The 12615-nt window shown below is 38.9% G+C and overlaps 1 protein-coding gene across 3 annotated transcripts in view; it reads right to left on the bottom strand.

The window, feature by feature from the left end:
- Positions 1 to 12615, bottom strand: part of HOMER1 (homer scaffold protein 1) — a 103201-nt gene that overhangs the window by 12301 nt on the left and 78285 nt on the right. For all 3 annotated transcript variants that reach the window (XM_071580763.1, XM_071580764.1, XM_071580762.1), the window contains 2 exons: positions 4612 to 4722; positions 2949 to 3029 (listed from right to left, as the gene is read on the bottom strand). In XM_071580763.1, coding sequence (XP_071436864.1) covers positions 2949 to 3029; positions 4612 to 4722 — 192 coding nt within the window. The remainder of the gene's footprint in view (positions 1 to 2948; positions 3030 to 4611; positions 4723 to 12615) is intronic.

The raw sequence follows: 12615 nt of genomic DNA, 5'->3' as shown, positions 1-12615 counted from the left end.
GTTAAATGAAAAGAGCATTTGTAGAAATTATATAAATAAATTACATAAACATGTGTGTAGTGATCAGTACTCCACAGCTGCTACAAATGAAGAAGCAAAGTGGTTATAACCCAGTCATACCATACAAAGGCTCCTGCCTTCCAAGCTGAGTACTTACAAGTACTGCCTGGAGCAGTGATTGCACAGGTTAAAGACCCTCTGAGGCCAAGTGACTGCAGTGTAGGACAAAAAGGGAAATCCAAGGTCCTCTCACCGCACAGTCCTTTCTTTTCACAGAAAACTGCTTGCTGTTTTTCAGTATTTGTTCACACGTACTGTGTTTCCTGTCAGTGCTCCCCTTCTGCTTAACAAATTTGTATGCACTAGGAAGTCTCCTCACCACTGCTCTTACCCCAGAGGTAATCAATCTTTGTAAGCAGGCAAGCCAGTGATGAAAGGGACCACTTTGAAACAGATCCATAGATATATATAAGGTTTAATATTGTGATATCTGGGCCTGAATAAAGCTGTTAGCCTGTATCTAGCACTGAAAATCATCTTTCTGGTCCTCCTCAAACAATATGCCAGAAACTGTTGCTTTAAATTTCTTGAAAATGCTTCTTCCCAAATTGTCCTTTGATCCTTAAGCATATTTGCCTTAGATTAGTAATAACACTTTTTGCAATGTTATTGCATTGTAAGTTCATGTCCAGCTTACATGCAGTTTCCTATTGCAAATCAGTCTACTTCAAAACCATAGCTTCTTAATTGGAAGAGTTGGAGAGGTATCCATATAATGTAATCTATTCCCCTTTATTTGCAGCTGATCTCATCTAACAATAAACTGACTCTTTGACAAAGTCAGGCCCTTTGCAGAGTGTATTTTACGCTGTTTTTTTCAAGCTCTTGCATCAGATACAATGATTTCTCTTACTGTTTTCTCTTACAAAACATATAAATTATTATTAGTTATATTTGTTGTTTGCACTGTAATAATCACTTACAGATTTCAGTGCAAGCATTTGAATAAAATATTCCAAGCATACACATTAGGTATATTTAGGCATCAGTCATTCTAATAAAGATATCCTGACCTATTGTGAGAGTCACACTTATTGTGACTCATTGATCTGACTTCTCTACATTGCTAATGAAGTTACTAAGTAACAAGGGCCCTGGTACTTCACAGTAGTAACATATTGGTCTTCACTGGAGTTTGCCATTAATTGATTTCTATTTAATTTGCTGATATGAGTGTATCAGAAATGCAATATACATTGAAACGGTAATTTTTTTATATAGCATTTTTTATACAGGGTATTAACCTAAATATTTTAGAGCTGCATTTTGAACGCACAAGAGGGAAAAATAAAGCACAAGAACAAGTAAGACAAACAGTATAAACTCTGGAGAGAATCACCCTGAAAATAAATGATGAGTCAAGTAAGTGAACAGATGTGAAACAGTCTGGAGCTGAAGAAAACACCATTTCACTGATGTCACAGATGCAGGCTGAAGTGGCTTAAAATCAAAGCAGACAATTATAGCAAAGCGCAGACTCATGATCTTTTAGATGAGTTTCATCAGATCAGTAATAAGGCTTAAGCTTAAGAAAGGCACCTTTTAACTCAGATCCTAAGTGAGCTTTAAATTTACTCAAATAGAGCCATATGGGACTATTTCCACAAACTGATCACTTGCAGTTTGACATATGCACATACACACAATATATCCATTTTACCTAAAAATATAGAATCACAGAATCATAAAATGGTTTAGGTTGAAAGGGACCTTAAAATTGAACTGGTTCCAATCCTCTGTCAAGAAGACTTTCCACTAGACCAGCTTGCTCAAAGCTCCATCCAGTCTGGCCTTGAACATTTCCAAGGATAGGGCATTCACAGCTTTCCCGAGAAACCTGTGCCAGTGCTACACCACCCTCACAGTAATTAATTTCCTCCTAACATCTAATCTAAACCTAGTTTTTTCCATTTGTACCCATTACTTTTTGTCCTATCATTACAGTTTCTTCTCGGTTTCCATGCAGGTTCAGTTCAGATACTGAGGTCTGCATGCAACCTGCTCTTCTCCAGGATGAACTACCCCAGACTTCACAGCCTGTCTTTACAAGGGAGGTGCACCAGTCCTCTTAACAACTTTGTTGCATCCTCTGGACTTGCTCCAGTAGTTCCTTGTCCTTCTTGTGCTTGGGACTCCAGAGCTTGATACGGCACTCCAAGTGGGGTCTCACAAGAGCAGAGTAGAGGGGCAGAATCACCACTCTGGACCTGCTGACCACACTGCTTTTATTGCAGCCCAGTATTTCGTTGGCTCTTTTTGCCACCTAGCATCCCCAAGTACTTCTCTGCAGGGCTCAAATGGAGCTAGGGAGGATACATCCTAGGGCACAGCGATTCCAGTAGCCTCAGGTACCCAGCATTACACACAGTAAATAAACAACTCCCTAAAACCAATAAAAGCGCTATGTTTCTAAGTAATCCCAAGAAAATGCAGAAGTGTGTTTTTAAAATCTGTACTACACAAGAATGCTTTAACCCATGCTTTCTCAAGGAATGTTGAAAAGCTGAATACAAACTCATCCCCGCTCGATGATACACGGACTGACAGTTTCAGTGGCACACAAAACCTATGGGATGACAATGCTGTGAAAATGAGACCAGAACTGCCCAGGACATGTTAATGAATGATGTTGGCTAACCTGAGAGCACTCTGTAGACTTGAAAATGAAATTTGGGTCTGTTTCCTTAAGTTAAAATAGCAACTTAAACCAGGTAGAAATTTTTATACAAATTCCCAAGGATCATCCCAACCCAGCACTTTCAGTGCAATCTAACTTACATATTTATCTGCCACCTCCAAGGAATATAGCACAAGTTGCTAATGTGAACTGCTCACTCGATGATTATTTTTCCCTTTTCCCTAAATTAAGATTATGCACTATAGCTCACCTGTAACTTCTGGGTCACAGAATCCCTCTGTGCCTGGAGCTCTCTGGCATTTTCGATTTCTTGTTTCAATCCTTCTATTTCCTATGGAAGAAGAAACAACCTTGTTACTTGAAGAAGAAACAACATGTTACCTGGCTTGGCCTCAGTGCTGGCAATCTGGCTGCTGCCTCTTCTCCTGAGCAAGTCGTTGCAACAATACCAAAACTTGCAGATGGCTACTGCCCATCACACAGCACATGAAGTGCTCCCAATATTTCTGAATTACAGTTCCAAAACTGCAATTCCATTGTGCATTAACAACAATACAGATAAGCATTTTCTTTTATAAAAGTCTGAGTTTTCTTTTTCCACACAAAAGATATGAAATATTTTTTCCTGGAAAATTAAGGGTTATTATAATTAGAAAAACAAATTTATACTTTAAATTCTATTGGAATCTATCCTTCTCCATTTTTTCAAGAAAAAAAATCCAGTTTTCAAATAGAATTATGTCAGGGCTGAGCATTAAAAAATAGCCTGCTTTGACTATTGTTTTATATAAAAAGAAAGTCCAAAAGAAATGGCATCTTTAACTTGGTAAGAGGAAAGTAGTAAGTTACAAAACTAAGAAATAGAGAGCTTACTTGGAGGAGACAAGAATAGAAACAGTTACTGAAACTTAAAGGTATCAAACCTAAAACGATTAAGTACTCTTCTCCACAAGGGCATATTCACATCCCAGAACTCCTTTTGGCAAGATTTCTTTGCACTCAGCAGCTCAGCATAATTCAGAACCAAATGGGCAACAAAATGGGAAATATTACCAATCCGAGTCTAATCTATTTTATGAGGGAGTTTGGAAAAGGCTTTGTTCCATTTTGAGAGGATATTCTGTAATGACTGTGCCTCTCCTGCATCATTCTTGAAAACATCTAACAACCACTGAGGGAAGACCCTGCAAGAACATGCTGACCCCCAAATATGTTCAGCAGTGCCCACTGTGCCTGTCACAGAGGGCTTTTTACAGGACAAAAAATCCTTCATATGCAGCTCCTTCCACCTCCTTTCTGCCATCCATAAAGTAGGTGATTCTTGATCATTCTGTGGCACAGATCTGCTTTCTTCTAGGACCTGTGCCAGTGCAGGTGTTACTCCAATTTCTTTTATTTTCTTGTGGCTGGTCCAGCCCAAAGTACATGGCACAATAAATATCAAGTTTCAGGCTGGCGGCTTGGCATGCGTTCAAGGAAAGTGCTGATCTTATGGATCATAAAAGTCAGATATATTAACAGAGCCTGAAAAACAGACTGGCTGGAGAAAGATATTGATCTATTGTTTTAAATCCTACTCTCCACAAAAAGGAAAGCATGCTTAAAACTTTCTTAGGGAATCTGGACTGCATCAGTGTGAAACCACTTGTGACTTACTTTTGCAAACAGAGATGTTTGGTAAAAGCAAAAAAAAAACAACCATGATAACATTTTTTATTGTTATTCAGACACTCCAGCTCTACAATGGACTGACATAATTACATAAATGAAAAAAAAATTAACAATTCCAAAGCTGAAAAATTACTTTGTAACATCTATAGGAAATAATTCAGTATTTAACAGCCATCACAACCTTAATATCAAAAGGCATTAGAAATTATGTAGCAAAAATGCCAAAACCAAATGTTAGATACCTCTTCTTTTTTCTTCAATGTCGCCTCTAGTTCCTGTATTGTCTGGTTTAATTCTGTTTTATGTGTGTGGACGGCATTGGCTTGACTGCTCACACACTCTAGCTCAGTCACCTGTTGAAATAAGTAGAAGTGATACATAACAGAATCAATTTCAACATATTCAAGGTACTATTACTTCTTTGCATCAATATCTACATTTGAAATACACCCTTAGTTCTGGGTGACTTATGTTGATTAAAATTGTGAAGGTGTTCTTACACATTGTTTCACATACAATGGTTGCTTATGACTTCTTGGAAATAATAAATTTTACATGTTATAGACTGAAAAGAATATTAATTAAAACTTCCACTAAGTTTTGAAAATTTTAAGAAATATGTTGAATTGCCATTTCAGAAACAGTAATGACTTGATGACTAAACACAGATGTGTCTAACTTACCTCTCCATCTGACACTTTGTAATATTATGCTACCTTACTAAGCCACAGTGCTCACACACTTCCTAGCAAGTCAATTAAAATTTCACAGTCTCACTTTCTGACTCAGTATCAACATTGCAATAGCAAATACTCAGCTACCAAGGTCCAGCCTCAAGCTTCTAACTTCCCCAAGTTCTAGATCTCATCTCAGTCACAAAGACAACAGCTAATGTCACTATTTGGATTTGCTCAGTTCTTCTTTATTAGCAGAGAGCAGGCATTTTCCATCTGCCCTTGGGTAAGTTAAGATACCTGACACTCGTATGCCCTTTCATTTTATTTTCTAATCAAAAGGATTTTAATATCCTGACATTCACAGATAAACAGTTGTCGAAAAATAGCTTTTGCATCAAAGAAATAAAATCCATGTAGGTAGAGTCTATGCAGAAAATTCTCTGTTCACGTCTCTCTCACATTTCAGGTCAGAATGAGAACTCTCTCACTGCATGTCTGCATGGATGTGTGCACTAAGACATTTTTGTTTAATAACAAACTGTTAAAATATTAGAATTACTATTTAAAACCTTGTGCTGGTTTAAAGGTGAACCAGCAGGAGACATGAACTCACCACGAGAGAGATTATAAATCAGAGCTAAAATTTAATAATAATATTACAATAACAACACTGACACAAAAGGGAGATTGCTTTCAACTCACAAAACCCCAGCAGTATAACCCAGCGTCCTGGGGCACAAACCCAAGGGGGTTTGTTAGCCCTTGTGCTGAGACCCCTGTGGCTCCCCCAAGTCCAGAGCAAAAGGAAATGAAAAACCTGTTGGTGCAGGTGAGGGCTGTGGTCTGGGCGAGAGCGGGGATCTCCTGTTGAGGTCCTGCTGCTCCTCTGGATCCGACAAGAAGTTACCAAAGTCTTCTTACCCACCACTTATGTACCCTCAGGGAGCACCCAGTCCCTCCCCCTGGGCGGGGACTCACACAATGGGTGATTAACTCTGGGAGCCAGGGGGTGTTGAACTGTTGATGGCCCATTAGCAGCTCCGCCCCCTCAGGCTGGGTGTGAAGGTGATAATGGCTCCCTGGGCAGCTGCTGCTAATGGCCCATTGACCTTGGGGAATGAATAGAGGGGGTAGAATACACAGCTTTGATCACCCCCACACAGGGTTAGCTGGTCCCTCCTGCGCAACTAGGACAAACCTACTAGCTAATTATTTTCCCCAGAAGTTATGAGACTCTTAATCTTATTATACAGACAGACCTGTATCATGTACCTAAAAATCTGTCCCAGAAACTCCTTTGAACAAAGTGTCACCGAATTATGCAATAAAAACCTTTAAGTCTCCACTTAACTTTCTTGCAGAATTAGCCTTTCACTACTTCAACAGATAGCAGACATTCTCCAAACCAATTTTATTTCTTAGGTAAAATAATGTCTTGCAGAATCAAGGTTGATGCCCTCCAGTAACAATGTACTCTAGCTAGTGAAGCCACTGTGATGCCAGTAATTTCAGACTCAACTATTTGTAGGCTTAAAAATAGGTTACTAAAAGAAGTCAAACGGAATCCAAGGTGAAATACAAGAAAATTAAAACAAAGTCTCCATCAACTTCTTTCTGAGTCACAGGCCACAAACCTCTGTAACAGCCATGCTGAATCTAGTTTCTTCTGCTGGAAAGCAGTTGGTTAGACATTTTTGCACATCAGGTTTATAAATGTAGAGAACTGAAATTAGACTAAGTACTTAACAAGTGTAAGGGGAATGAAGGAATAGGATATAGCTTGGTAACACAACACATCACCACCCCCACCCCAAAGTACTTTTTTATTTGCTGATATTGTCCCAAAAGAAATACCAGGGCTCATGGCAAAAACTAATCGCAGTTTGCCTAGTTTTATATGCCACTGAGCATAACAGCTGAAGTCACATAATTTTTTCAATTTGCTTCAGTAACACAAAAATATCTCTTTTTAAATTCCTATAATACTGTTACAGTATTCACCACTACAATTAGACACAGACTTGAAACACACTGACAGGGACAAAGCTATTTCTGCCCAGTGTTTCAACTAACATAGAGATAAAGCAAGAATCACAGAGGCAAAGAGTAATTTAGTCTAGAAGAGGACTCTGGTGGTCGTCTGGTGGTCAAGGCTGCCTCCTCAAAACAGGGACAATTTTGAGGTCACATTTGGTTGCTCATGGTCTTGCCCAGACAGGAACCCTTCACCATCCAGCTGCCACAATTCTGACATTCATAAAATGAAGAGATCTAGCGCCTTCCTAAGTTTTGCTGGAACTGTCAAACTCATTCACCTCTTCAGATGTTTAACTTCTTAAACATTTCCAAGCTTTTCTGTTGAAATGCTGAATGGTAACCTCCAAGAAGACAATCTGTCCTTTAATGCTGTTGCACTCAGCACTGCTTCCACCAAGCACTAGAACAGTGAATGTTCACCTACATGAAGTGTAAGAGCCTCAACTGGAGAGACAGAAGTAAGGCCAGTTCTCAAACTACATCTGTCCTAGAATTTCATGCCTTAGAAGCAGGTGTGCAGAGGTCTCTCGTCCTGTGACTAAGGAAATGCTTGGACTCCCACTGTACCCCACATGGTTTCTTCTTGGCTGGTACACACTGAGAGGATATGTTGGTTCAAGCTTGGAATCCAAGAAGGAAGGTGAATTGAACTGTGGTGGATGAAGTGATAGTGCTCTAGGCTCCCTCTATTGTTGCTGGCTAAAAACAACTTCTGCAGCAGTCCAGCTCGAGGCACAGCCCACATGAATGTTCACAAGGACACTCTGGTCCATACTAACTCAACACACTTACTGAAATTTCTTAAGCAAACACAGCTGATTATTCTTAAGAAAGCAAGGAATGCTCTCACAAACCTTATTCCCAACAGAGGCAATTGCTCTCAGCAGGTCAATTAATTACCAGCACTAAAAGGGCTGAGATGTCTTACTCTAGTCCAGCTTTCTCTGGGCAAACATCCATCTCTTACTGCTTATGCAAGAAAATAATGTACAGCTGTTTTGTTTACTGTTCCTTGAAAAATCAGCAAGATAGAAAAAGAGAACAAACTCGATTAAAAAAATAGGTTACTTATCAGTCTTATTTAAGTGTCCATTCCTATAGAGACCTGAAAAGTATCATCATGTTGTCTTGTACTTGTAACTGTGCCTATGAAATCGAAAGGCACATTGTGATCCTTTCAAAAAGATCTGTAGAGTGAGATGGGCTGGAAAAAGATGTGATATAAAGAATAAGCTATTGAAAACACAAGTCACAAAAGATAAAGCTCTAGGCAAAAATATGAATAGCATTTTCTTGCTCCGTTTCCTTGTTTCAAATTTAATTTAATTTTCTCATGACCAGTGGTCCAAAAATCATTTCAAGTAACTGTTTATGCATTATGCACAGAAGGGGGCATAAAAGGAAGTCAAAATGCTTTAGTCTGACTCTCCCTCATGCCATTGACAGGGACACCTCCTCATTCAGTGTTTCATGTTTAAGAACAAGGCTCAATCAATCATTCAAACCCTTGCACAGCAGTATCAAGCGATGTGCCTGTGATTATGCCTTGTTTCCAGTACAGAATTCAGACCGAAAGAACAGTCTTTGAACAATAACTAAACAAGGTTCTTTTGTTGTGCGATCATAAGGCTGCACTGACTTGCACATCTGAAAAAATCAATACTGTGGCTTGCTATTTGATACTAAAATATAAAAAACATATTGTTCTTAGCCTCTGTTTATTTATTTTGTATTTATCATCGAGGTAAGGATTGCATGTGGGAAAAAATTCTGAAAGGGTTTTTTAATGACTATTTAGTGTGCAAAATCTTCTAACACATGGATGGCATTATACTTAACTGCATACTTCAGTGACACAGCTGCCACAGAACAGCAAGACAACTTGTTTTGGCACAGCTCAGACCTTCCTAGCAGAGGCCATTCTAGAGTTTTCTGGAAATTTTAATTTAGGACCAACTGCCCATAAATGCAGGAGGATTCCGGGCAGAGGTTTTCATTGCAACAGAGAGGTAGGACACACTGGGCTACTGGGAAGGCTGGAGGAGTGAGGCTTTGGTCCACATAACACAACAAGGAGTAACAGCTTTGATGTGAGCTTAAGTCAGTGACTGCCGAAAGCTTCAGAAGACTGAAAAATCTCTCAAAGCAACCTCAAACACAGAAAACTTCTTCACAAGTAAAGACTTTGGGTAGACAGAGGCAAAGAAGTGGGAATGGCAGAACTATATTGAGTGATGACTTTCCCCAAGGAACTTCTGAATGAATGACACTGTGCTATGCTTGCTCCCTTTTTCAAACTACTTTCTTGAGATAGATTTGTACAGTTCAGTATCAAGAGATCACGAAATTCCTCCTAAACCCTGTACAGAATTTTTTCCAATATCTGCAGAAATGCAAAGTAGCTTAGAACACAGAATCACACAATTGGAGAATAATTTAGGTTGGGTAAGATCCTTAAGATCATTGAGTCCAACAATTTACCCAGCACTGCCAACTCCACCACCTATCCATGTCTCTGTGTATCACATCTACAAGTCTTTCAAACACCTCCAAGGATGGTGACTAAATGACTTGCCTGGACAGCCTGTTCCAATTCTTGACAACCCTTTCTGTGAAGAAATTTTTCTTAATTACCAATCTAAACCTGGTACAACTTGAGGTCATTTCCCCTTGTTCTATTATCTGTTACTTGGGAGAAGAGACTGACCCACACCTGGCATCAACCACCTCTAAAATAGATACAGGGAGTGATAAGGTCCCTCTCGAGACTCCTTTCCTCTAGGGTAAACATACCCAGGTCCCTCGGCTGCTCCTCACAGGACTTGTGCTCTAGACCCTTTTCCAGCTCCATTGCCCTTTTCTGGACATGCTCTAGCATCTCAAAGTCCTTGTCTTGAGGGTCCCCACACTGAACACCTGATTTCAGGTGTGGCCCCATCACTACTGAGTACAGGGGGATGAACAGTCACCTGGTCCTGCTGGCCACACTATTGCTGATCCAAGACAGAATGCCATTGGCCTTCTTGGCCACCTGGGCACACAGTTGGCTCACGTTCAGCCACTGTCAAACAGCACCCCTAGGTCCTTTTTCCCTGGGTGGTTTTCCAGCCACTCTTCCTCCAGCCTGTAGCACTGCCTGGGGTTTCTGTAACCAAAGGGCAGGACTCAGCACTTGGCCTTGTTGAGCCTCATACATATGTTGGTCTTGGTCCACTGATTTAGCCTGTCCAGATTCCTCTGCATAACATTCTTGCCCTCCAGCAGATCAACACTCCCATTTAGCTGGGTGTCCTCTGCAAACTGACCAAGGGTGCACTCAATCCCCTCATCCAGATCATTCATGAAGATATTAAACATGGCTGGCCCCAAACTGAGCCCTGCGTAACACCACTGGGGACTGGCCACCAGCTGAGTCTAACTCCATTCACCACTAATCTCTGGGCCCAGCCATCCAGACGGATATTTACCCATATTAGGAACATATATTCAGTGTAGCTGCAGCCTATTTCATATACTTGATACTATTAACTTGTTTACTCAAGGGATTTTTCTCCCTTCTATTTACAGTAGAATGCAGTATCAAAGGTTTACTAGCCCAAGCTCCAGTGCAGAACAGGCACAGGGCTCACATGCAAGACTGAATTCAAGTATTAATTATGTATTTTTGGCTGATTGAATTACATCCCTAAGTGCATCATAAATAGGACTGTGACAGTATAATTCAATCAATAATTCAAGATGAACCTCCCACAAAGAAAAAAGAGCCCTTTGCTTTCCAGGAGGAGAAGAGAAGTGATGTTTCATGGGTCAGTAAAACTACAACTAACTGCATAAATTTTCACATAATTTCTGTAGAGGAAGCTTCTCAGTTCTTAATGGTGGACAGTAGTAAGATGCACAATAGAATCCAACAAGCTGATCATAAATAAACTCCAATGTATCCTTCAAGAATAAAAAATATGGAAAGACTTCTGGTGTCAGGAAATGGAAAATGGAAAAAACAAGGGAAATTGCTTTTCAAGGCAACTGTTAAAAGAACAAAAAATACATGAATCTATTTTGTTTATTTATTTATTTATTTCTCTATTTATATAAATATAAATAAGTATAAATATAATATAACTATAACTATAAATATACCACTTCTGACAGCAAATTAAGTATTGTAGTTTTCCAAGATTTATCCACAGATAAAATGATAACCTAGGGGCAGGGGAAAGTATTGTCCATTACAAATAATACATTATTTTTTCAGCAAGAAAACAATTAGATTTTGCTGAAAAGGACATATTTTTCTCTGTGGGCAGTGATGCCTCAAGCCACAGAAATACCAAAATGTTTTTCACAGCTAGTCATTTCTGCAGAGATGAAAGAGGAATAATCCATCATCTGCTTGATTTTTGTACAGGAAGTAATGAAACTGTAGTTGGAGAATTTGAAAATATAAAAAGGTTACCAAAATTGATGCTTCAAGCTTTGGCCCTGAATTATTATTTGCAACAGATAATGACAATACTAAATGCAGAGGACATCCCTTTCCCTGCAATCTAATTAGCAAATACTATTTCCAGCTACCTGGCCAGTTCATGAAACACATGCAATAGCAAACACTGTACAGATATGCCATCCTTCAATCCAGAGGATTTTTTCAGTAACTTTCTCATCCTCTTGCAGAGTTTTAGAAGTTCAGGTTGTGCTTCATTCTACAAAGCTTTAACTACCTAAAAATCCTGTGGGATGCCTCCACAAAGCATGCCTTTTTTAGCTTGCAGATAAATGTATCCTAACACTTTTTCTAGTTTTTTTTTTTTTTTAGAAATAATAAGATGGGGATGAGAGACCCCTTCTGTGAAAACTTGGTTTTTTATTACCTAGAGACAGAGTAGTTTGGTTGGTGCATTGTTGGGGTTTTTTGCCCCCAAATTATTATCTCATATGTGACATGTTTAGTGAACATAAATTCCCAGAAAAAAAACCTAACAAAATAGTTGTGGGGCCTAAGTGCAAATCTACTATAAAACTAATTAAGGCAAACTGAAAAAGACAGAAAAGACTTCAGTTCACCATAGATTAAAAAAAAGATGAATTTACATTTTGATTAGAGGAATATAACCTCATGCTCTGTCTGAAAAAATCCTGTCTTCTAAGTAAATTGTAATTATTAATGAAGAATTAAAACTTTATAAAGGCTATTTGTACTAGAAATCACACATACAAAGGGAGGTGAAAGTATATGCTGGATTTCAGAATTTCTTTTCCAGGAAATTCTCTGATGGTCTATCATTGAGACTGACAACACATACCATTTCAAAAATAATACAGAACTTGTGATAGCTGAAATGGATATTCTGAAAGGTTAAATGTACATCTGAGAAAACAAACAAATAAATAAACATATTGTCTGAAATAAAATGCTTGTATTGTTTTCCTTGGTATCCCTTAATGCCGTGCAAAAACAGTGGTCAGCCTCTGCAACAGTTCTGCAAAGATTTTAAAATATTACTCTGCATGTCTTTTTATTAGAAATTAGCA

This window comes from Pithys albifrons, chromosome Z (genome assembly GCF_047495875.1).
Source record: "Pithys albifrons albifrons isolate INPA30051 chromosome Z, PitAlb_v1, whole genome shotgun sequence".
Taxonomy (NCBI): Eukaryota; Metazoa; Chordata; class Aves; order Passeriformes; family Thamnophilidae; genus Pithys; species Pithys albifrons.
The sequence above is the reverse complement of the archived record's forward strand: the minus strand, read 5'-3'. Positions and strand labels throughout refer to the sequence as shown.